This window comes from Schistocerca cancellata, chromosome 5 (genome assembly GCF_023864275.1).
Source record: "Schistocerca cancellata isolate TAMUIC-IGC-003103 chromosome 5, iqSchCanc2.1, whole genome shotgun sequence".
Taxonomy (NCBI): Eukaryota; Metazoa; Arthropoda; class Insecta; order Orthoptera; family Acrididae; genus Schistocerca; species Schistocerca cancellata.
In genome coordinates this window covers 751,132,624-751,159,110 of record NC_064630.1, presented here as the reverse complement: position 1 = coordinate 751,159,110, position 26,487 = coordinate 751,132,624, and the positions used below count along the sequence as shown (strand labels likewise).

The 26,487-nt window shown below is 44.3% G+C and overlaps 1 protein-coding gene across 1 annotated transcript in view; it reads right to left on the bottom strand.

Annotated features, from left to right (window-relative positions):
• Window positions 1–26,487, bottom strand: part of LOC126188065 (RNA-binding protein Raly-like) — a 1,094,525-nt gene that overhangs the window by 322,913 nt on the left and 745,125 nt on the right. The window contains exon 5 of the mRNA XM_049929509.1: window positions 2,152–2,169. Coding sequence (XP_049785466.1) covers window positions 2,152–2,169 — 18 coding nt within the window. The remainder of the gene's footprint in view (window positions 1–2,151; window positions 2,170–26,487) is intronic.

The window sequence follows — 26,487 nt, the reverse complement described above, 5'->3', positions numbered from 1 at the left end:
TAATTCAATTAAACCCGAAGTTTTAATTTCACAGAATGGTCATATGATTAGTGAAACTGAAAAGTTCAAATCTCTAGGTGTTCAGATATATAGTAAACGGTCGTGTAAAGCTCACGTTCAGGATCATTTTCAAAGACTTAATGCAGCCACTTTTACTATTATTTTCATTCGCTTATGTTATATGCTATTATATTTTAGGGTAACTCTTCCCGTTCTCAAAGGATATTTTTAGCTCAGAAACGGGCAGTTGGGGTAAGTGGTGTAAGTTCACGAACCTCTCGTCAACCTCTGTTCACTAGTCTCGGTATTCTGACGTTGGTCTCTCAATATATACATTCCTTACTCTCGTTTCTTGGTAACAGTATCAGCTTATTCCCAAGAATTAGCAGCTGTCACTCAGTTAATAGTAGGCAGAAATATAATCTGCATTTCGATCGCACTTCCTTGACTCTTCTGCAGAAAGGTGTGCAGTATACTTCTGCATCCATTTGGAATAAGCTGCCACAAGAATTCAAAGATCTTAGCAGTAATCCACACGTTTTCAAATGGAAACGGAAGAGTTTCCTCATGGGTCACTCCTATACTATCGATGAGTTCCTCGAAAAATCATTCCTATGTTGTATTGGTGATTGCGTTTACTTAAGCTTATAGCTTGTCTTTTTCTCTCATAAACATTTTATTTTACCTGTTATTACTTTTAAGTCATAATTTCATGTACTGACACGTTCCATGACCTTGGCTATTTGCTTCTCAGTTTGGTCTTATGGCACTAGACGTGTGAAATAAAGATAAAAAATATTAATGTTAATAATACACTGGTGTGCAGAACGCCAGAATGAAAGTAACTTTCGTATCATGTGTCACAGGAAGAAATACGAAAAGAAAAAATTACGCTGCAGTCACCACGATTCATGGTAGTCCCCTGGACAGTACGAAACCTGGGACATGGTTCTTAATAGGGTTGTGATCACCACTGACGGGAATGTGTGCTCTGCAGCGTGCTCCCATGCCGCTTACAAGGTTGCTAGGGAGTTCTTCTGGTAGGGCGTCCCATTCCTCCACCAGCTCGATTGACGAGTGCTGCCTGGTCGGTGGTGCATTTGGGCCTGTTGCAATCATCTCACACCTGCTCGAATGCATTCAAGTGGAGGAATGGACAGGGCAGCTACTCGCTGAACGTTCTCTCATTCAAAGGGCACCTCCACCTGCGTTGTGCGATGCACTGTATTCCATACAAAATAAGCTAGGGCCGAATGCACCCCTGAAGAGAAGCACACGAGGAATGTTTACAATGTCACAACAACACTGACCAGTGAGTGTACCACGTTCAAAGATTCTGAGGTCATAAGCACTTGCAACATCTAGCCAACCACCACCAAATCTTGACCACCATGAGCGCAGTGACTTCCAAATCTGTGAACACGGTACATCACAGGTCAGTGATATTGTGACACTGTACTCCTTCCCCACGTGCAGGTGGGTCAGTTCTTGGAACAGGATGATATTCGGCGAATAGACTGGCCAGCGTGTTACCCCAAATTTAATCACATCGATCGCTACTGGGATACGTTGTAGAGGCGTAGTGCAGTAAGTCCACGTGCACCATCGACCATCCAGCAGCTGTCGGCCGTGTTGGTGGAAGATTGCAACACCCTGCCGTATAGACTCCTTACCATCTATGTGGCAGGTATGAGAGCATGTTGCAGAGCCTGCCCTGCCATCCATGGTCATCACATGCCCTGTAATGTCTAGAAGACCATCATACATCCCAATGACCTAAGCGCCACTAGTGTCATTTATTTTCGCCTCATTACATATTTTCTCTAATTACGTATTGTCCAAGTCCCGTCGAGCTACGTTACTTGGCAGTAACACTTACTGCGAGACTTACTTTCGTCCTTAACTATTGCACACCAGCCTGTTATTATTATTACTGTAAGATATACTTTAGACCGTTCAATAGAGATTTAATTTCGTATCAGGCGTAACCCTTACTTCATACAAGACGTCACTCAGTTTCGAGATTTACGTTTTGTTGTCACTATTTGTTGTCGAACAGAATTTTTTTCCCTTCGCAGCTACTGAAATAAGAAACTGTGCCAGTCACTTACTTGTAATGTCGACAACTACCTCCTCACCAGTCTCGCTTACCTGTCGTAGTAGTAATCCCTGAAAAAGAGAAAGATGACATTAGTTTCGGCCAGTACTTCGAAAATGCACATATGTAGTTACTGACCTACTTATGAACTGTTTATTGCTGATTTGGAGGAAGCTCTGACCTAGTGTACGCTTTTTGTACATACCTGTCAGTCTCCATCCTTAACATTCTGTCAGTCATTATCCCTTACGGTTTTACTGGGCATGCATTACATACTGATAATGTGCGAACTTTTCTATTTTCGCTACTGAGAAACAAAATAGTGTCTGAGATGATTTTAAAAACCAATATGCTGCAGTCTTGTTGTGTAAAGCCACAATCCCATAAGTGCGCCTTCAGAAAAATGTAAGTTTTTAGACCGTTTATTTACTTTGATGTAAAGGAATGTGGTCGATCGAAAATACATATAGCCACGAGCTTTGTTGAAACGTGGAGAATCAAGGTTGTGTCCGTCACGTGAAGTTCTGAAACCTGTTCTTCACATTTTTTCCCTAAAGAAAGCTTATCATTTTCAGAGATATCTTCTAAAGTAAGATTGTCTAAAGACTGGAAGAAAAACGCCATGAGAAATATATGAATGGGAAGATAAAAACGAACAATACAACTCAAATATCTTTTGAACTCCCAATATCGCCTAACAATGCCCATAGGGACCTCACGAGTGTTAATGACTCCTTGTGTCGAGGATCACATAGGCAAGTTTCTAATTTTTTCCCATGCATGTGGTTTTCGAGATTTTCTGACGTGTGTGACGGACGATTATGAATGTGCAGCGGAGAAGTAAAGAATGCCTTTTCCTGCTCAGTATTTCAGCGGACTGAATACTCATCTTTGTCAAGTGTTGCCACATGGAAACGTTCCGACAAACTACGCTCTCGACTCCACTCTCTGGGAGAATCACCACACCTAACAAAAGGAGTAGGACAAATGTACCGGCTGGAACTGTATAAAAGTCGTTAAAGAAACGGGGACATGTCTGTTGTCCATACAACAAACTTACTTATCTTAAGAACGCTGTATTTGTCTGCAATCCCTGTTTGGGTGAAACGAATCTGAAGTATAATTCTCTAACGAAAAAAACCATTTAATAGACAATAATTATAACCAGACACCGGCAAAGATAGCTAGAAAATAGCTTTAAACAATGTATGTTAGCAGTTGTTAGTATTTAAATGTCCTATTTCTCTAAACTGAGGCTGCTGTGTTGTCATACATTCGTCACTTATTCGTCATCGAACTGCAAAAAAGAAAGCTCACAGAAAATATGTCGCAAACAACGACAATAATTCTCAAAAACGTGCTGTAACATACAATAAATAAGGTAGTATGAAAGTATCCATAGAAAACTGTATCACAAAGAAAACGAATGGCAAAAATGTAATGATGTGCCACTGTGATTGTATAAACGTGTTATTTTCTGCATGTTTTAGATTTAAAAAAACCACTGATAAATGTGGTATTTGTCGCCGAAACTAGTTTGGGAAAATAAACAAAACAAAAATGAATAACAAGGTGTTTTGCATCAAGACGGACTCAATTTCTGATACTGTTGTTTTTGGAGTGTCAATGAATTGATCAAAACACAGTGCAACGCAACAGTACATGCACTTTACAAGGACAATTTGTGGAAACATCGCATCATTCTCCGTGCATCCTCCGCAATACAGCAGCACAAGATCGGAAGCCACAAAGATCCCGTTATTCGGATCTTTGCACGAAGGTACATAAAAGGATAAAGCGAAAACAAACTTTTTTATACAACATTGTTTTTCCGTTGTGGAGATACGATGTTTTAAAGTGGATGTAAATGTAGCACGTAAAAAGACAAACATGCTTTTCGGGGATCTTTTTGAAGCAAGCCACTTTTATATTTCAGACTAGTGGAAAACTGTTTCAAAGACGAATACATGTAATTAATGGTCGTACTGTTCTTTTGTGAAAGCTTCATCCGTTGCCACATGGTTTGCAAGACAATAAAAAGACACCGGATCGGTCGTCACTTGAGTCAACAAAAGTCTGCGCCGGTTGCGATGCTATGGTGGCCTAACGTCAAAATTATGGTGGGGTTAAAGTTGGGAACGACAATGAAAAATGCACAGAAGAATGCGAATATGTCTTAGCCAGAGTTAGGATTCTAAAAGAATAGAACTAGCTTGTTGACTTATCTGGTAGCTTCAGAGACATTGAAATCAAAACATGTTGACATATTTGAGCTTTTTTTAGAGCTACACTACTTCCTCAGCACAGTGAGCTCTCTTAGCTGCAAGTTGTTGGCACACTTGCACCTCGCAAAGTATAGGCTAAAGTCCCTGATCATGTGCCCAAAATCCAGAAGATTCGCCAGCCACAGAAAACAAAATGTAATATCATGTAGCAGACATGGAATACCTAAAAAGTTTTTCGGGGGGGATAAATTTTCCGGGAATCGATTTGTTCCTTATTGGACACTGCATCAGTTTTTTTATTATTGTGTGTGTGTGTGTGTGTGTGTGTGTGTGTGTGTGTGTGTGTGTAGATGGGTGGGTGGAGGGACAGTTAATTTTATTTTTATAAAATTTTTAATTTTATTTTTATTTTATTTTTATACAGTTAATTTTATTTTTATCAATTTTATTTTTTATTAATTTTATTTTTATTATTTTTTTTATCATGTCTCCCTCAAACCCAATCCTTGTTACATGTATGGACAGGGGTGTTAGGACAAATAGACACAAATCTATGTATTTCTAGAGATGGGATGCATGTGCAATCGGAAGTATCCGAGGGTGACAGTGCATCTATAACAGAAAATATCCAAGAATGGGGATACATGCATCCAAAACTTTGATGACAAGTTGCGTCATTTGGCAGTACCCTGTTAGATGACGTGATGGCATATGTCGTGTTATACGGCATGACATCATGTATCGTGTTACTTTACATGACACGATGCATCATTTTACATACATGGGAACTAATACTAACTAGTTTAGCCGGCCGGAGTGGCCGAGCGGCTCTAGGCGCTTTAGTCTGGAACCGTGCGACCGCTACGGTCGCAGTTTCGAATCCTGCCCCGTGCATGGATGTGTGTGATGTCCTTAGGTTAATAGGGTTAAGTAGTTCTAAGTTCTAGGGGACTGATGACCTCAGCTGTTAAGTCCCATAGTGCTCAGAGCCATTTGAACTAACTAGTGGAAACACGTGAATATATCAAGATGTTGTGATTTTAATGTCTTTGAATCAGCCAAATAAGACGAAAACCTAGTTCCCTTCTTTTGTATCCCTAATTCTGTCCCGGATATATTCGCCTTTTGCTGTGCAATGAGAGGAGCATTTTTTATTGTGGTCAAATACACATCGTCCGGCTTAATGTCGCTAAACTAATAAGTTACAGTCGTTTTCATTACTCCATGCTTGTTTTTAATTAATACGTTTTCAGTTATTCTGAACAGTTGTCTGTACATCTATTGCGTGTATGTTAACATCTGTAACTGATATAATACGTTAAAACCGTGTCGCAAAAGAAGTAGTGTCGAAAGGCATGAACACTATTTGTTAGGATATCTCCATTCGTATACTATCAGCAACCTGAATTTTCCTGCGGGAACAGTAGTATCCAAAAGTGCAGTCTGTGTTCAATTGCTCCCAAATGAAGAAATACAAAGGGAAAGGCGAAATACACCTTCAGTGTACGGTACCCCTCTCTCACATATTTCTTTACTTATAATTTTACTGGTTCAGAGAAGGAAAATTATGCGGGATACGTATGTGGCTGAAAGAAAAGCAGCAAACAGGAACGGGCCTATTTATGTGACTGAACGGTTTAACTGAATATGTCGCAGAGCCACCTACGAACTAAGTACTACCAAAATACACGCGACTGCATTTCAGTTTCTCGGCTGTGATCGTGTAATTCCGAAATGTTCACTGTTAGGACAACTGACAAGCATTGCCGCGCGGTGCAACCGCGCGGTCTGCGGCAAATTGTCACGGTGTGCGTGGCTACCCCCGTCGGAGGTTCGAATCCTCCCTCGGGCGTGGGTGTGTGTGTTGTCCTTAGCGTAAGCTTAGAGACCGATGATCTCAGCAGTTTGGTACCATAAGATCTTACCACAAATTTCATTTTGACAAGTATTCACCGTGTATGGCTCAAATGACTCTGAGCACTATGGGACTTAACTTCTGAGGTCATCAGTCCCCTAGAACTTAGAACTACTTAAACCTAACTAACCTAAGGACATCACACACGTCCATGCCCGAGGTAGGAATCGAACTTGCGACCGTAGCGTCGCGCGGTTCAAGACTGTAGCGCCTAGAACCGTTCGGCCACCCAGGCAAGCTCAACGTGTATTTTTGCACAATACATCTTTGTACGAAACAGACTTCCAGCAGAAACAGCTGGAATTCTTAAAGCCATTGAAAATAAGGGCGTTGTCATGAACTTAAACCTTGCACTTCCATACTATTTTCGACGTGTGCGCCTCTACAATCACGCATGGAACTACTGGTCACAAGTGAGAAACGGCAATCGGCCATACCTGTAGCGAACACCCTCCTTCGCTAGAACCGGACGACTGCTGAACCACGTACAGAATCTCGAACAAAAACAACCCCAGCAGTATTGCCATCAATGTTCGACAGTGTCCACTTCAATAGTAAATTCTGGTGAACTAGAGCTCTGCTAACATGGACGTACGTTTACAGCAGGCAGTCACTTAGAAAAACCAGGGCATGGTGGAAGGGGGTCCTGGGACAAAATACCTCACGTGACGCTTATACACTGAAGTACCAAAGAAACTGGTAGAGGCATGCGCACTCAAATACAGAGATATGTAAATAGGCACAATACGGCGCTGCGGTCGGCAACGCCTATGTAAGACAGTGAGTGTCTGCCGCAGTTGTTAGATCGGTTACGTTGCTACAATGGCATTTTATCAAGATTTAAGTGAGTTTGAACGTGGTGCACGAGGGATGGGAAACTGCATCTCCGAGGCAGCGATGAAGTGAGATTTTCCCGTACGACCATTTCAGGAGTGTACCGTGAATCAGGAATCCGGTAAAACATCAAATCTCCGATATCGCTGCGACCGGGGAAAGATCCTGCAACAAAGGGATCAACGAAGACTGAAGAGAATCGTTCAACATGTCAGAAGTGCAACCCTTCCGCAAATTGCTGCAGATTTCAATGCTGGGCTATCAACAAGTGTCAGAGTGCGAACCATTCAACGAAACATCATCCATATTGTCTTCCGGTGCCAAAGACCCACTCGTGTACCCTTGGTGACCGCGCGGGACAAAGCTTTACGCCTCACCTGGGCCCGTCAACACCGACATTGGACTCTTGATGACTGGAAATATCTTGCCTGGTCGGACGAGCCTCGTTTCAAATTGTATCGACCGGATGGACTTGTACAGGTACGGAGACAACCTCATGAATCGATGGACCCTGCATGTCAGCAAGAGTCTGTTCAAGCTGGTGGAGGCTCAGCAATGTTGTGGGGCGTAAGCAGTTGGAGTGATACTGGAGCCCTGATACGTCTAGATACGACTCTGTCTGACCACCTGCATCTATTCATGTCCATTGTGCATTCCGACGGACTTGGGCTGTTCCAGCAGGACAGTGCGACACTACACACGTTCAGAATTGCTACATAGTGGCTCCAGGAACACTCTTCTGAGTTTAAACACTTCCGCTGGCCAGCAGATTCCCCAGACATGAACATTATTAAGCATATCTGGCACGCCTTGCAACGTGCCGTTCAGAAGAGATATCCACCCCTCGCACTCTTACGGTTTTGTGGACAGCCCTGCAGTATTCAAGGCGTCAGTTCCCTCCAGTACTGCTTCAGGCATTAGTCCACGCCACGTCGAGTTGTGGCACTTCTGCGTCCTCGCGGGGGCCCTACACGATGTTAGGTTCAAATGGCTCTGAGCACTATGGGACTCAACATCTGTGGTCATTAGTCCCCTAGAACTTAGAACTACTTAAACCTAACTAACCTAAGGACATCACACACATCCATGCCCGAGGCAGGATTCGAACCTGCGACCGTAGCGGTCGCGCGGTTCCGGACTGAGCGCCTAGAACCGCTAGACCACCGCGGCCGGCCACGATGTTAGGCAACTGCACCAGTTTCTTTGGCTCTTCAGTGTATTTAGAACAGTCAGCTAGGGGTATTGGTTTAATCCTTGTATTTTTCATGATTTTTCGCGTGATTTTACAGCAACTGTGTATCCGAAATTATATCGTTCTCAGTTTATACGGCACGATTAAAATAACCTCAGGGATGGCATAGTCAGTGTTGAATCGATGATAAAGATTTACAGAACCTTGGTAGTTCCCACACTCCTTTGTGGGGCAGAGGCTTGGGCCCTGACAGAGAAACGAAGAATCGAGGCAGCAAAATGAAGAGTCTAGTATTTACTTTAGAATGCACAAGAGAGAAGATATTAAACTCATTTTACGAGTGGAAGCTCATCAGATAAAGTAGTCAAATTATGTTGAAGTAACGGCCGATGATGAAGAGAAAGGAAAAGTGTTACGCCATGAACCAACAGTCCGATATCTATTGAAGTTTGTAGATACATTCACCATGTAACCGATGTTAAATGCTTATGCTTTCATTACAGTCGGAGCTGATGATCATCACTACGATGTGTGAGCCCCAAGGGCACGAATGCTCTTGTATTCGATGTATCATGGAATCGAACAACCTCTGAATACTACAGCGAAAAAATGGTTTGTCTTGCCTGTAACAAGTGCTATGTCAGTTCACTAAGGTTAGAAGCTGCAGGCTGGTATGAATCTATACGTCTCCACATCATTTCATAGGGGAATGAGGGGAAAAGGCACTCTAGACACGAAGTAGCCTGCAGTGCGTTATTCTGCTGGAATTTGGTACACTGTCATGAAGGGTATGAGAATAGTTTTCATCATCCTTAAGAAACTGACGAAAATCCAGCCTAGCTGCAACGATTCCCAAATCAGTCGTGTTGCCATATTCAATAGAATAGCTCCTTGGGTTTCTGTAAAAGAGGCTTATCGCGTCCTATCACATAGTCGTCTACGGACATGATGGTGTCAATCTGACCACCACATTCAAAACTTAGATTCATCCCTGAATGCCACAGAATGTCACGTGCAGCTTTATGGTCCCGGTATCGTCCAGTTAAGTAAGTAATCCATTCAGTTGTAGAGCACTGAATCACATTCTGCTGGGTACCGACAGATGCATTTGAATATTTCGTGCTCTGTTTTCAGTGAATATACTTGTAATTGAAATACAAAATTCGAAATACTTTGTTAAATACCTATACTTAGTCGTTGTTAGAATGGTCAACTTACATTCTCACAAAGTTTGTTGGTATGCCATAATTAGTCACGTTTGAAGTACGCCAATATACAAAACCAACAGACTGCAAAGCATTTTAAATAACAATAGGACCCAGTCTATCTGATAAGTACCACAACTTTTAAATAATCATATAAACTGCCACAGGACAGAAATGAAAACTCACCTCGACGAAATAAATCATTTCAAAACTTATGCTGCGCCACAAATAAGTATAGGTGTGGATTTGGGGAATTCCTGTAAATTTCGGCCAGCTGTGGCTGGAAGGCAGTAATTAAGGGAGTGATTCACACGGATGGCAGATGCGAGAAATGTTGATATTTTGCAACGATTCTGCGAGGCAGCCTTATGACACAGCTCGCACGCATGGGAAGGCACGGCGAGCGGGCAGGGTACAGTGTGGTCCACTGATCGTGACCAGGCCAAGTATTTCACGAAATAAGCGTCAAACGAAAAGACCACAAAGAACAAAACTTGTCTAGCTTGAAAGGGGAAACCAGATGGCGCTATGGTCAGCCCGCTAGATGGCGCTGCCATACGTCAAACGGATATCAACTGCGTTTTCTAAAATAGGAAGCCCGATTTTTTATTACACATTCGTGTAATACGTAAAGAAATATGAATGTTTTAGTTGGACCACTTTTTTCGCTTTGTGATAGGTGGCGCTGTTATAGTCACAAACATATGGCTCAAAATATTAGACGAGCAGTTGGTAACAGATAGGTTTTTTAAATTAAAATACAGAACGTAGCTACGTTTGAACATTTTATTTGGGTTGTTCCAATGTGATACATGTACCTTTGTGAACTGAGAACGCATGCTGTTACAGCGTGATTACCTGTAAATATCACATTAATGCAATAAATGCTCAAAATGATGTCCGTCAACCTCAATGCATTTGGCAACACGTGTAACGACATTCCTCTCAACAGCGAGTAGTTCGCATTCCGTAAGGTTCGCACATGCATTGGCAATGCGCTGACGCATGTTGTCAGGCGTTGACGGTTGATCACGACAGCAAATATCCTTAAACATTCCCCACAGAAATAAATCTGGAGAAATCTGGGGACGTCACATCCGGTGAACGTGCGGGCCATTCGACGACCAATCCACCTGTCATGAAATATGCTATTCAGTAGCGCTTCAACCGCATGCGATCTATGTGCCGGACATCCATCATGTTGGAAGTACATAGTGATTCAGTCAGGTAGAACATTACGTAGGGAATCAGCATACATTGCACCATTACGACTGCCATCGATAAAATGGGGTACAATTATCCTTCCTCCCATAATGCCGCAACATATATTGGTGCGATTGCGCCAACGATACCAAAAGCAGAACAGTGCGCGTCTTTTCGGAAGATTTACGTACGTTGTCGATATAGCGCAACAAATCTGAGGAAGCATTCTCGGATAGAATCCGCAAGCTAACTGCAAAGACGTATGTACTGATCCAGAATACAGAAACTAGTAGAGTGCTGGTAAGAAGAAGTAGAAATTAGAGCGGTGTTTCTTGTGGGCGGTGTACCCACTAACATGTAGAGGAGTTGAATATGGCCACCAACCATAGAGTGGACCACCGCGTAGACGCTTCTGAAGTGTAATAGATGTTGTCGGGAGGGGCATGTAAGGAAGCAGTGCAAACAATCAGAGTTCTATGCATGTGGCTTTGTGGGCCACCGGGCATTTCAGTATGGAGGTAGGAAGGGTGGAAAGCACAAGCAAGGGAAGCAGCCGTAAAACGCTAAGGGAATTGCTTCAACCATCGGAAGGCAGTCCTGGTAGACCGTGACATGCCAGATGATATTGCGGTGACAGAATATAACTTAGTTGGCTTAGTGGGTGGCAGCAAACAGAGATTTCTGGTAGACACAGGTGCGAATATGCCGGTTATCAAAATGGACCTCGTGGGAAATTGGAGACGGATCACCACGGTACAGGTTACGTGGTGTTGTGATAGTAAGTTGAAATAATTGCGTACGGCAGCATTGGAGTTTTCAGTCGGGAAAACTAAGATCAGCAAACGCATGAAGGCATTTCCATGCGTAGACAAAGGTTACTCAGTGATTCTCGGGCTACACTTTCTCATCAGACATCACGCTAGGATTGATGATTCGCAGCACACAGTGGAGCTTTGGGGGACATTGTTTCAACTGGGGAAACCAGTTGCAAGAGACACAACGGCGCAAGGTTCACCTGTCATGGGGGGGTGGGGGGGTGAGATCAACTACGCTGTGTACGTTTTCGGTGAAGACAGATCAAATGGTTCAAATGGCTCTGAGCATTATGGGACTTAACATCTGAGGTCATGAGTCCCTTAGAACTTAGAACTGTTGTTGTTGTTGTTGTTGTGGTCTTCAGTCCGGAGACTGGTTTGATGCAGCTCTCCAAGCTACCCTATCCTATGCAAGCTTCTTCATCTCCCAGTACTTACTGCAACCTACATCCTTCTGAATCTGCTTAGTGTATTCGGTCTCCCTCTAAGATTTTTACCCTCCACGCTGCCCTCCAATGCTAAATTTGAGATCCCTTGATGCCTCAGAACATGTCCTACTAACCGGTCCCTTCTTTTTGTCAAGTTGTGCCACAAGCTCCTCTTCTCCCCAATTCTGTTCAATACTTCATCATTAGTTATGTGATCTACCCATCTAATCTTCAGCATTCTTCTGTACTTCCACATTTCTAAAGCTTCTATTCCCTTCTTGTCCCAACTATTTATCGTCCATGTTTCACTTCCATTCATGACTACACTCCATACAAATACTTTCAGAAACGATGTCCTGCCGCCGGCCGGAGTGGCCAAGCGGTTAAAGGCGCTACAGTCTGGAACCGCGCGACTGCTGCGGTCGCAGGTTCGAATCCTGCCTCGGGCATGGATGTGTGTAATGTCCTTAGGTTAGTTAGGTTTAAGTAGTTCTAAGTTCTAGGGGACTGATGGCCTTAGAAGTTAAGTCCCATAGTGCTCAGAGCAATTTGAATTTTTTTTTATGTCCTGCCACTTAAATCTATACTCGATGTTAACAAATTTCTCTTCTTCAGAAACGCTTTCCTTGCCATTGCCAGACTACATTTTATATCTTCTCTACATCGACCATCATCAGTTATTTTGCTCCCCAAATAGCAAAACTTCTTTACTACTTTAAGTGTTTCATTTCCTAATCTAATTCCCTCAGCATCACCCGACTTAATTCGACTGCATTCCATTATCCTCGTTTTGCTTTCGTTGATGTTCATCTTATATCCTCCTTTTAAGACACTGTCTATTCCGTTCAACTGCTCTTCCAAGTCCTTTGCTGTCTCTGATAGAATTACAATGTCATCGGCGAACCTCAAAGTTTCTATTTCTTCTCCATGGATTTTAATACCTACTCTGAATTTTTCTTTTGTATCCTTTACTGCTTGCTCAATATACAGATTGAATAACATCGGGGAGAGGCTACAACCCTGTCTCATTCCCTTCCCAACCACTGCTTCCCTTTCATGCCCCTCGACTTTTATAACTGCCATCTGGTTTCTGTACAAATTGTAAATAGCCTTTCGCTCCCTGTATTTTACCTCTGCCACCTTTGGAATTTGAAAGAGATTATTCCAGTCAACACTGTCAAATGCTTTCTCTAAGTCTAAAAAAGCTAGATACGTAGGTTTTCCCTTCCTTATACCTTCTTCTAAGATAAGTCGTAATGTCAGTATTGCCTCACGTGTTTCAATATTTCTACGGAATCCAAACTGATCTTTCCCGAGGTAGGCCTCCACCAGTTTTTCTATTCGTGTGTAAAGAATTTGAGGTTAGTATTTTGCAGCTGTGACTTATTAAACTGATAGTTCGGTAATTTTCACATCTGTCTACACCTGCTGTCTTTGGAGTTGGAATTATTATATTCTTCTTGAAGTCTGAGGGTATTTCGCCTCTCTCATACATCTTGCTCACCAGATGGTAGAGTTTTTTCAGGACTGGTTCTAATGGAATGTTGTCTACTCCCAGGGCCTTGTTTCGACAGGTCTTTCAGTGCTCTGTCAAACTCTTAATGCAGTATCGTATCTCCCATTTCATCTTCATCTACATCCTCTTCCACTTCTATAACATTGTCCTCAAGTACATCGTCCTTGTATAGACCCTCTATATCCTCCTTCCACCTTTCTGCTTTCCCTTCTTTGCTTAGAACTGGGTTTCCATCTGAGTTCTTGATATTCATAGAAGTGGTTCTCTTTTCTCCAAAGACCTCTTTAATTTTCCTGTAGACAGTATCTATCTTACCCCTCGTGAGATAAGCCTCTATATCCTTACATTTGTCCTCTAGCCATCCCTGCTAAGCCATTTTGCACTTCCTGTCGATCTCATTTTTGAGACGTTTGTATTCGATTTTGCCATTTACTGCATTTTTATATTTTCTCCTTTCATCAATTAAATTCAATATTTCTTCTTTTACCCAAGGATTTCTACTAGCCTTCGTCTTTTTACCTACTAGATCCTCTGCTGCCTTAACTACTTCATTCCTCAGAGCTATCCATTCTTCTTCTACTGTTCTTCTTTCCCCCATTCCTGTCAATTGTTCCCTTATCCTCTCCGTGAAAGTCTGTACAACCTCTGGTTTAGTTAGTTTATCCAGGTCCCAATTCCTTAAATTCCCACCTTTTTGCAGTTTCTTCCATTTTAATCTACAGTTCATAACCAATAAATTGTGGTCAGAGTCCACATCTGCCCATGGAAATGTCTCACAATTTAAAACCTGGTTCCTAAATCTCTGTCTTACCATTATATAATCTATCTGATACCTTCTAGTATCTCCAGGATTCTTCCATGCATACAACCTTCTTTCATGATTTTTGAACCAAGTGTTACCTATGATTAAGTTATGCTCTGTGCAAAACTCGACCAGGCGGCTTCCTCTTTCATTTCTTAGCCTCAGTCCATATTCACTTTCTCTCCCTTTTCCTACTCTCGAATTCCAGTCACCCATGACTATTAAATTTTCGTCTCCCTTCACTACCTGACTAATTTTTTTATTTCATCATACATTTCATCAATTTCTTCATCATCTGCGGAGCTAGTTGGCATATAAACTTGTCCTACTGTAGTAGGCGTGGGCTTTGTGTCTATCTTGGCCAACGATAGTATGGGTTTCAGTGGATACCGATATGTCAAGGGAGATATTACATGTGGCTGAACTGCTCTTAAGCAACGAACAGTTGGATACTTCGCATTGTTTTATCCGCATGAGTGTAGCGCAATTGAGTGACGTTAATGGGGAACAGATGGTTCTGTTTGGTGTGGATAACTATGGCAGTGGGGAGGTAACTCTGTCAAAGGGTGCAAAATAGCCATTCTGGAAGTCGTGGATGATGAAGAGTTGGATAAGTCGAGCCTAGGGGAAAGCCACAAGCAAACATTCGATAAGGGAGTGTTTCGAGGGAAAGTAGATCATTGAAGGGCAGTGATCGAATGGCTGTGGAGAACTTGTTGTTGAGGTTTAGTGATTTATTTTGTGCGAACTGAAGGCAACCGGCAACCCCGTTGACACAATATCACGTACCGAAAGGGTATAGTGCGCCAATTTGTAGGAAGCCGTACCGTATAGCAAAGCAGCTGCAATTTGCTGAACAATAACTACGGTCTGGGATCATTCATCCGAGTGATAGTCCCTGGGTCACCAATACTGTCATCGTACCAAAGAGATTAGCGGACGGGACACGGAAATATTTATTATGCTGTGACTACACATACCTAAACGCGCGAATCATTTCGGATGATTATCCAATTCCAAGCCTCACGGAAACTTTGGATAATCTAGGTCAGTGTCGGTTCTTTACAACTATGGCCCTCAGAAGTGGATACCATTAATTGGAGGTGGGACTTGTGTTAGGCCGAAAACAGCATTTACCATCCAACCAGGACATTTTAATCACAGGGACATGCCATTTGGACTATAGAACGCACCGGAAACTTTGCAGCGGTTATTCGATGGGATGTTGAGAGGATTAAAGCAAAGTACTTGTTTGTTGTATCTCGATGACATAGCTGTCTATTCAAAGGATTTACCAGAGCCTGTGACCGAGGTGTACATGCCGACGTCGCATACGGAAGATAAGGAGATAGAGAAGGTGTATATTGAATGGGTAGTTCAGTACATAAAGAGAGATGAAAATGTAATAATCATGGGGACTGGAATGTGGTTGTAAGGGAAGGAGCAGAAGAAAAGTTTACGGAGAATATGGGCTTGGTAGTAGGAATGAGAAAGGAGAAAGACTAATTCAGGTCCGCAATAAATTTCAGCTAGTAATAGCGAATACTCTGTTCAAGAATCACAAGATGCGGAGGTGTAATTGGAAAAGGCCGGGAGATGTGGAAAGATTTCATTCAGATTACATGATGGTCAGGCAGAGATTCCGAAATCAGACAAGTACCCACGAGAATATATAGACTGAGATCATAGCTTAGTAACTATTCTGAAGTTTCAGAGACTAGTCAGGGCCCGCCGCTGTGGCCGAGCTGTTGTAGGCGCTTCAGTCCTGAACCGCACTGCTGCTATGGTCGCAGGTTCGAATCCTGCCTCAGGAATGGATGTTTGTGATGTCCTTAGGTTAGTTAGGTTTAGTAGTTCTTGTGGTGTCACCGCCAGACACCACACTTGCTAGGTGGTAGCTTTAAATCGGCCGCGGTCCATTAGTACATGTCGGACCCGCGTGTCGCCACTGTCAGTAATTGCAGACCGAGCGCCACCACACGGCAGGTCTAGAGAGACGTACTAGGACTCGCCCCCAGTTGTACGACTACACTGACGACGCTTTTCTCTCATTAGCCGAGAGATAGTTAGAATAGCCTTCAGCTAAGTCCATGGCTACGACCTAGCAAGGCGCCATTAACCATATCTAGAGAGAGTCTCACTTGTATCATCAAGAATGCTGTATACAAATGATGGATTAAAGTTAAGTATTCCAGCAGCTACGTACTTTTCTTTATAGTATTCATTACGTATCCTGCTTCAGACCTAAGCAAGCCTGCGTGAATTAAGCGCGTGCCCTTTCGGCTTCCTCGCCCTGTGTCTAGACTGTTTTGTCTAGACACAACATAAATTGGCGACGCGGATCAAAAAGGACCTTGTTCTTTCTACTTGCTTTGCCCTAAATTGCTTGTGTCAAGGTTTCGCCACATTCTCCAGATCAACTGTCCGAATTTTATCGCTTGCAGAATCAGTAGAAGGCAGATGCGGCCGCCGCCGCTTCATCGTTACCGCAGCCACAACACGCAGTTGCACCGCAATTCCGTAATTTTCAGCCACACGAGGAAACATGGACGGAGTGGTCCCGCCAATTTGGATTTCATCTCGCCGCCTACAGAATTCAAGGTAATGAGCGGCAGCCGTTTTTGCTTTCGTGTGTAGGTGTGTCCACCTACCGTGTGATAGTGAAATTGTTTCCCTGACGCGACCTAACAACTCTGTCCTACGAAGAAATTTTGTCTGCTTTAGATGCCTATTTCAAAGACAGAGTCAATGTCGTTGCCAAAAGGTTTATGTTCTTTCGTACAAAACATACGGCCGGTCAAACTAATCTGGAGTGGGTTCCAACATTGCAAGGCCTTACTAGGGATTGTGCTTTTGAGTGTGAATGTGGACTGTAGACAGATACTATGGTGCGTGATGCAATTGCACAGAACGTTTCTGATGTTCGCATACGGGAACAGATTTTGAAACTAGTCAGTCCCTCCCTTCAACAAGTGATAGACATATTGGATAGGCAGGACACACTTGGCTTTGCTCAGGAATCGTTTGAAACTTCGCCAGCCGTGTGTCACATTAACTGGCCCGCCGGGCGAGCTGCACGGAGATGTAAACAGCCCTCGCGCACGTCCGCGCAGCCACGTGTCCCGCGCAAGCAAGCAAATGCAGTGCTGAAATCATGCCCGCGGTGTGCAACTAGACATTAGCGTGAGAATTGCCCATCACGCTAAGCTATTTGCTTTTTCTGTAATAAAAAAGGACTTGTTCAAAGTGTTTGCCAGAAAAAGCTCCAAAAGGACACTCACAACCATTCCAGGCCCTTTGCTTCGCGCCGGAATCGAACCAAGGACACTCAGGCTCGTGACCCTTCGCCCATGGACATTCATGTAGTTACTTCCACACCGTCCAGTGCCACTCTCTCTAACAGTGACTGTGTTCGTCCCACAAAAAGTGTGCGTCGACGTCGACAGCAATCCCATCAAGTCTCCAGTGCTTCTGTCCCAGAAAGAGTACACGTTGCACGAGACAGTCGCTCTTGTCGTCCGCAGGACAATAAACTTTTTGTAGACTTGGAAATTAATGGCAACATGATCCCGTTCCAGCTCGATACCGGAGCTGCAGTTTCACTACTCAATCACGTCACGTACAAACAACTGGGCGCACCTCTGTTGCGTGCCACAAATGTTCAGCTCACTAGTTATTCCGGGCAGCATATCCCTGTGTTAGGACAGTGCAGCCTTCTTGCAACATACAAGGGACAAACAAAACTTGTGTCATTTTACGTTCTTCGTTCTTCTGCTGCAGTGAACTTGTTTGGTTTAGATTTATTTCAGTTGTTTAACTTGTCAATAGTCAATCAGGTCCTATCAGTGAACCAGACTGTGCCTTCCGCCAGTGTTTCTCGTCTATGTGAAGAATTTGCAGACATTTTTGCACCGGGCCTTGGTTGCGCTAAGAGCTATGAACCACTTTTGGAACTCAAAGTCAACGCGCAACCGAAATTTTTCAGAGCGCGCAATGTTTCCCACGCATTGCGTGATGAGGTCGCAAGAACATTAAACGATTTAGAATCACAAGGTGTAATTGAACGTGTACAGGCTTCTCTCTGGGCCTCACCCTTAGTCATTTTGCACAAACCTTCCGGAAAATTGAGACTTTGCGTGGACTTCAAGGCCACAATGAATCCACAACTAGTGACTGCTACTTTTCCTTTACCCCGCCTGGAAGACCTTTTTGACAAACTGTGCCCGGGTAAATATTTTTCAAAGTTGGACCTAGCAGATGCGTACTTGCAAATACCGGTGGACGCAGAATCCCAGCGCGTATTGGTGGTTAACACGCATCTTGGTTTGTACCGATTCAAAAGACTGCCATTCGGGTGTGCATCCGCCCCTGCATTGTTTCAGCAATATCTGCAAACTGTTTGTGCGTCGGTCTCTACTGCAGCAAACTATCTGGACGATATTGTGATCTCCGGAAAGACAGCAGCAGAACATTTATCCAACCTCCGAACGTTATTTCAGGTATTGCGACAAAATGGTCTTCGCTTGTGGAAGGACAAATGTGTGTTTTTTGCTCGTGACTTACCATATCTGGGACATGTAATCAATGCCCAAGGCATACATCCCAGTCCAGAGCACTTCCGTGCCATACACGACTTGCCTTCGCCGCAGAATTTGAAGCAGCTACAGAGTGTGTTGGGAAAAATTAACTATTATCATAAAAATATTCCGCATGCCTCTTCCATTTCAGCTCCGCTTCATCGCTTACGCGTAAGGGTGTTCCGTTCGTCTGGTCGACGGACTGCGAACGCGCCTTTCGCCAGTTGAAATCGGCGTTGCTTTCTAATACTTGCCTTACGCCATTCTATCCCCAGAAACACCTTTTGTTGATGGTAGATGCATCGGATTTCGGGATCGGTGCTGTGCTTGCGCACAAAGATGGATCGCATGATCGCCCTATTGCCTTTGCGTCCAAATTGCTGTCGCCTGCACACAGAAATTATTCCCAGATGGAGCAAGAAGCTTTGGCTCTCGTGTTTGGTGTTACAAAGTTTCACGATTTCATGTATGGTCGTCACTTTCCCATCATCACAAACCTTTGACATCGCTTTTTCATCCGAACAAGCCTGTACCTCCGCGTACAGCGCAGAAATTCATTCGCTGGTCTATTTTCCTCTCGCAGTAGCGCTACGATATCTTGTATCGGTCCACTGCTAAGCACCGAAACGCCGATGCGTTGTCCCGTTTGCCTGTTGCTGAGGATAAAGCATTCGATTCTTCCGAACTTGCTTGCATGTTCATTGATGCGGAAACTGATGACGTGGTCGGATCGTTTCCGATTGATTTTCGTCGTGTAGCTGCAGCCACAGCTGCCGACCCTGTCCTTGCTACCGTTTTGCGTTTTGTTGCTATGCAATGGCCCTTGTCAAAGTCCCGAATCGAGGATCCGTTGGTTCGCCGATATTTTGCTCACCAGGAGAGACTTTTTGTTCGACGTGGTGTTTTGTTGTTGCGTTCTGATAATGATCAGTCTAGGGTCGTGGTCCCACGTTCGTTACAGTCCTCTGTCTTAAAGCTTCTCCACCAAGGACATTGGGGTATAGTGCGAACGAAACAACTTGCTCGTCGGCACTGTACTTGGTTCGGAATCGATGCTGCGATTACGAATATGTGCTCTTCTTGCATGGCGTGTGCTGAACAACAATCCGCACCACCGCAGAAATTCTTTGCATGGCCGAAAGACACTTCCCCTTGGCAACGCTTACATATCGATTTTGCTGGTCCATTCTGGAATGCTCGATGGTTGGTTGTGGTGGATGCATTCAGTAATTTTCCATTTGTTGTCCGGATGTCTTCCACGACGTCATCTGCCACCATCCACGCGTTATCTGCTATCTTTTGCATTGAAGGTCTTCCACAGACTATTGTTTCCGACAATGGCCCACAATTCATGTCCGCAGAATTTCAGTCATTCCGCAAGGCCAATGGTATTCCACATCTGACATTCGCACCGTTTTCGCCTCAGTCCAACGGTGCCACTGAACGTTTGGTCCGGACTTTCAAGTCACAGATGTTGAAGTTGAAAGAGTCGCATTCTCGGGAGTACGCGTTGTTGCTCTTTTTGTCCTCGTATCGCTCTCAGCCCCGAGATGGTCGCTCGCCGGCTGAGTTGCTCCATGGTCGTCCTCATCGAACCTTGATGTCTTTGCTGCATCCGCCGCATCAGGTTCCTGTGCAGCGGCAGACTCCTGCTTTTGCTCCAGGCGACGTTGTATTCTATCGCAACTATCGCGGTTCACGGCGTTGGCTCGCAGGGCGCATTCTTCGCTGCCTCGGCCGCGCGATGTATTTGGTTTTGGGGGCCTCTGGTGACGTGCGTCGGCATCTCAATCAGCTGCGCCTCTGTCGTCGCACGGGTTCTGCCGCTCCCCGTCTGCTTTCAGCGTCGGTGCCGTCCGGTCAGCGCCCTGGGGACCCATCTACTGGCTAACCTCATCCTCAGGTGTTACCGACGATGCCTTCCATTTTGCCCCATGGCGACGCGCTGCCGCCGCCGCCGCCGCCGCCTGTTCTCCCGCCGGCGCCGCCCGCAGTGGACGCTTCGCAGCAGCCACCGAGCGCCACCCTGGGTCACGCGCCGCCGATCGTTTCCCGTGACCAGCTGTCCTCCGCCATGGAACTCTTGCCCGCTCCGGACCACATGGCGTCATCGCGCGTCGGATACCCCGACGCAATGGAGGTCGACCCTTCGGCCCCACCGCATGTTGACGTGCACCCTGGACTAGGTTTTCAGGCGTTTCCTAGCTCCCCTCGGACCGAATGGCCGGGTGCGGGTGGCACAGCCTCGCCTGTTGTTAGGCTCCCCATCTCATCACCTACGTCAACATGGGGCCCTCCCCACGGCGGGCGGAAGCCTTATAACACGACCGTTCGCCGATTTGCGGGGGAGGAATGTGGTGTCACCGCCAGACACCACACTTGCTAAGTGGTAGCTTTAAATCGGCCGCGGTCCATTAGTACATGTCGGACCCGCGTGTCGCCACTGTCAGTAATTGCAGACCGAGCGCCACCACACGGCAGGTCTAGAGAGACGTACTAGGACTCGCCCCCAGTTGTACGACGACTTTGCTAGCGACTACACTGACGACGCTTTTCTCTCATTAGCCGAGAGGTAGTTAGAATAGCCTTCAGCTAAGTCCATGGCTACGACCTAGCAAGACGCCATTAACCATATCTAGAGAGAGTCTCACTTGTATCATCAAGAATGCTGTATACAAATGATGGATTAAAGTTAAGTACTCCAGCAGCTACGTACTTTTCTTTATAGCATTCATTACGTATCCTGTTTCAGACCTAAGCAAGCCTGCGTGAATTAAGAGCGTGCCCTTTCGGCTTCCTCGCCCTGTGTCTAGACTGTCTTGTCTAGACACAACAGTTCTAATTGTAGGGGAATGATGACCTCAGATATTAAGTCCCATAGTGCTTGGAGCCATCTAATTGCAGACTAGTCAGGACGAAGCAATACGAAAAAAAAATAAAATACGTAAGTACTAAGAAATGAACAGATACGCTTGAGGTTCTCTAACGCTTGAGATGCTACAATTTGGAATAGCTCAGTAGGCAGTTCAGCTGAGATTCAGATAAGATTCGCTGATGACATTGCTATACACAGTGAAAGTGAATAATTACAGCATCTGTCGAATGTAATGAACAGCCTAATGAATAGAAAGCATAGACTGAGAGTAAATCGAAGAACGACGAAGGTAATGAGAAGGAGCAGGAATGAAAACAGTGAGAAAATTAACATCAGGATTAATGCTCACCAAGGAGATGCAGTTAGTGAACTCTCCTGCCTAGGTAGAATAAAGGGAATTTCTAGCCAAGAGAAGGCTACTAGTCTCAAATATAGGCCTTAATTTGAGGAAGAAATTCATGAGAATGTACGTTTGAAGCACAGCATTGTATGGTAGTGAAACATGGACTGGTAGAAAACCGGAACACAAGAGAATCGAAACATTTGAGTTACGGTGCTACAGAAGAATGTTGAAAGTTTGGTGGACAGATAAGGGAAGGAATGAGCAGGCTCTCTGCAGAATCGGTGAGGAAAGGAATATATGGGAAACATTGATAACAGGAAGGGACAAGACGATAGCACATCTGTTAAGACATCAGGGAATGACTTCCAAGGTGTACTAGAAGGAACTGGAGACGGTAAAAACTGTAGAGGAAGACAGAGATTGGAATATATCCAGAAAGTAATTGAGGACGTAGAGTGCAAGTACTACTCTGGGATGGGAAGGTGTCGAGCCCCATCAAACCAGCTTGATGACTATATAAAGAAAAGCCTCAAATTCAGCCATCAAAACCTATATAGGGTACTACTCGTTGGTGTAGCATCATGATATTTGGCAAGAAGCCAAAGGTTTCACAGTACAGCCAAAGGTAAAAATCCGAAAACTTAATTTATAATTATACGAGAGGAGAAAAAATGGTCGTTTTTCATCGGACCGCCTGTGTGTCAGTCCGTGCGTCGGTGAGAATTCTTTTTCTCAGGAATGGGTAGATGTTTCAAGTTGAAATGTATGCCACATACTAAGGCCCAGGGTCCACCCGTCGTATAATGAACGTTACCTTCTATGTCACATATTTTGACTCTCGCAAACGCACTCCTCGAAACCTACAGGGTGTTTTCCGTTGACGCGGAATGAAGAAATTTTACAAGAAGCAAGGTTTGACAGTACAAGTACAGGAAAAATCAGATAACTGTTAATTTGTAATTACATCACAAGATTTTTTTTTGTTATTTGTTATCCAGCTTCAGACTTGAAATTAAACCTTTCTGGAAAGGCTTTGACTCCATAGCATAGCAAACTCTAAAGCAGGCTAAAACTGTTGCTGTCACGTCTTCGTATGAAGCATTTACATAACGACTGGAGCTCACGATACCAAGTATTTTATAGCGCTGTACAATAAGTTCATTAAAAGCTTATGAGACCTGAAGATGGCAAAATGAACTGCCGAAACTCGTAGCTTTCAGAATAAAATAAAGTATCTTAAAGTATACGGCTGAATGATAATAAACAAATTAAAATTGTAAGTAAATTCAAATATCTTGTGGAGGTTATACGTTGAAATTCTAACGATAAAATTTCAGTAGAAAGCAGAACAACCAATGTGGAACAAGGGCAACGCATCACCTAACCAACATATAGCAAGAAATCTCTCTCGATAAATGCAAAACTCAGACACTACCACTCTGCTATTAAACCTGAAGCAACCTATGCTAGTCAAACACTGTTCAAGATGAACATCAAATCAGCCACAGAAGGCAGACAGGATAATTCTTAGAACAATTATGAACAAAAAATACCAAGTAGAGAATACCAAGTAGAGGGACAGTGGCGACTATTACCTAGCGAAGATGCATACCACGAAACTGAGTCAATAACTGGCACAGTGCGGAAAAGGAGGGTTGCTTTTTTCCGCTACATTTCCAGACTACCAGAAACAAGGCTACTGAAACAACTGTTCACCTACTTTTGGAAACGTAAGACCAAGAAAAACGCGTTCAAAGAAGTTCAAGATGATGTAGACGAGTTAGGCTTGACAGTGCAACAAACTGAAGGCAGAGAAGAAGATCCTGAAACACAGTGAGACGAGATTTAAACTAATGACATTTACACGCAAAAAATACACCATAACTGATGAAGAAAGGGCAGGTAGGTCGGAAAGGATGAAGAAGTTTTGGGAGCAGAAGAGGAAAGCCAAATCTACAACTAGCCTGAAGACTTACAGGGCTATTACAAACGATTGAAGCGATTTCATAAATTCACTGTAGCTCCATTCATTGACATATGGTCACGACACACCACAGATACGTAGAAAAACTCATAAAGTTTTGTTCGGCTCAAGCCGCACTTCAGGTTTCTGAAGCCAGAGCGCTCGAGAGCGCAGTGAGACAAAATGGCGACAGGAGCCGACAAAGCGTATGTCGTGCTTGAAATGCACTCACATCAGTCAGTCATAACAGTGCAACGACACTTCAGGACGGAGTTAAACAAAGATCCACCAACTGCTAACTGCATTCGGCGATGGTATGCGCAGTTTAAAGCTTCTGGATGCGTCTCTAAGGGGAAATGATCGGGTCGGCCTGCAGTGAGCGAAGAAACGGTTGAACGCGTGCGGGCAAGTTTCACGCGTAGCCCGCGGAAGTCGGCGAATAAAGCAAGCAGGGAGCTAAACGTACCACAGCCGACGGTTTGGAAAATCTTACGGAAAAGGCTAAAGCAGAAGCCTTACCGTTTACAATTGCTACAAGCCCTGACACCCGATGACAAACTCAAACGCTTTGAATTTTCGGCGCGGTTGCAACAGCTGATGGAAGAGGATGCGTTCAGTGCGAAACTTGTTTTCAGTGATGAAGCAACATTTTTTCTTAATTGTCAAGTGAACAGACACAATGTTCGAATCTGGGCGGTAGAGAATCCTCACGCATTCGTGCAGCAAATTCGCAATTCACCAAAAGTTAACGTGTTTTGTGCAATCTCACGGTTTAAAGTTTACGGCCCCTTTTTCTTCTGCGAAAAAAACGTTACAGGACACGTGTATCCGGAGATGCTGGAAAATTGGCTCATGCCACAACTGGAGACCGACAGCGCCGACTTCATCTTTCAACAGGATAGTGCTCCATCGCACTTCCATCATGATGTTCGGCATTTCTTAAACAGGAGATTGGAAAACCGATGGATCGGTCGTGGTGGCGATCATGATCAGCAAATCATGTCATGGCTTCCACGCTCTCCCGACTTAACCCCATGCGATTTCTTTCTGTGGGGTTATGTGAAAGATTCAGTGTTTAAACCTCCTCAACCAAGAAACGTGCCAGAACTGCGAGCTCGCATCAACGATGCTTTCGAACTCATTGATGGGGACATGCTGCGCCGAGTGTGGGAGGAACTTGATTATCGGCTTGATGTCTGCCGAATCACTAAAGGGGCACATATCGAACATTTGTGAATGCCTAAAAAAACTTTTTGAATTTTTGTATGTGTGTGCAAAGCATTGTGAAAATATCTCAAATAATAAAGTTATTGTAGAGCTGTGAAATCGCTTCAGTCATTTGTAATAACCCTGTATATGTATATGGATTGAATAAAGTGCTCCAATGTGGGCGTAAAATATGAAAAAAAATATTACGGCTGCTGGTGAAGTTTATATACTCTGAAAAGTACTTACTAGCCGATTTCCCCTGGGCACCATGATGGACCAACAGAGACAGGCAAAAATCGTCGCAATTTCGGATTCCCGGAATGCCTTAATTGTCTACACACACCCACAGTGAGCGATTCCTGCTCGCACTTGGCTAAATTCTTTTCTTTTTTTTTCCCCCCTGTTGATGCTGTCATTATGCACAATGTATGGCGGGCACCTTCCCGCCTCTATAATATTCCGAGGCTCGTAGAGCCGACAAGCGTCAGAATATTAAATATGCGCTACAGATTGCGAGTACTCTGCGTGCACAAGTCACTTGCTTCAGCGCTAGCCAATCCATAAATAGGGGGACGGATTACAGAGAGTGGGCGTATTGTCCACGACATGACGGGAGCGCTGATTACACGTGGTAGTGACATCGTGCGACAGGACGGTAAGCGAATCGTTGACTTAGATTTTCATTAAGCTGTATCAAAATTTCACGTCGGCCTGTGACGAGCCGCCCGAGGCAATCTATTGCGGGGTTGGCCGGCTCGGCTGCCTCGCGACACGGTTTTAACATAATTAGCGGCATGTGACACGGCCGATCTCGGAGGCGGCTCGTGTAACATCGATCGCGCGGCACACAACAAACATTTGCGCCCGGGGCCCCGCGGCCGATGTCACATTAGCCGCTAATGATACCCCGCGGCCCGGCGCTCCCGCCATCTATTTAAACGGCTAACGGCATCGGGCCCCACATCAAAAACCCGACCGCTCGTTCAGATATTGCCCCGAAAGAATCATTTGGTTATCAGCTTTGCGTGAAAATAATATTATCTGCTCCGAAGAGTTCATTATTGCTAATGAAATACACAGTCACCGCATTTCAATACATTTGCGCTCACGCCTCATTTAGTGGAAAATTTTCCGCGCTCGCAACAGTGGGGGCTGCAACAGAAAAGCGCCAAAATTTAGCTTTTATCACATTGTACACGGTGACCCAAAAGTCCATTAACAACAGAAAGTATACTAGTCCACAGAAAAATGTAGAGAGACAGGTAAAACTTGACGTACATTCCTGAA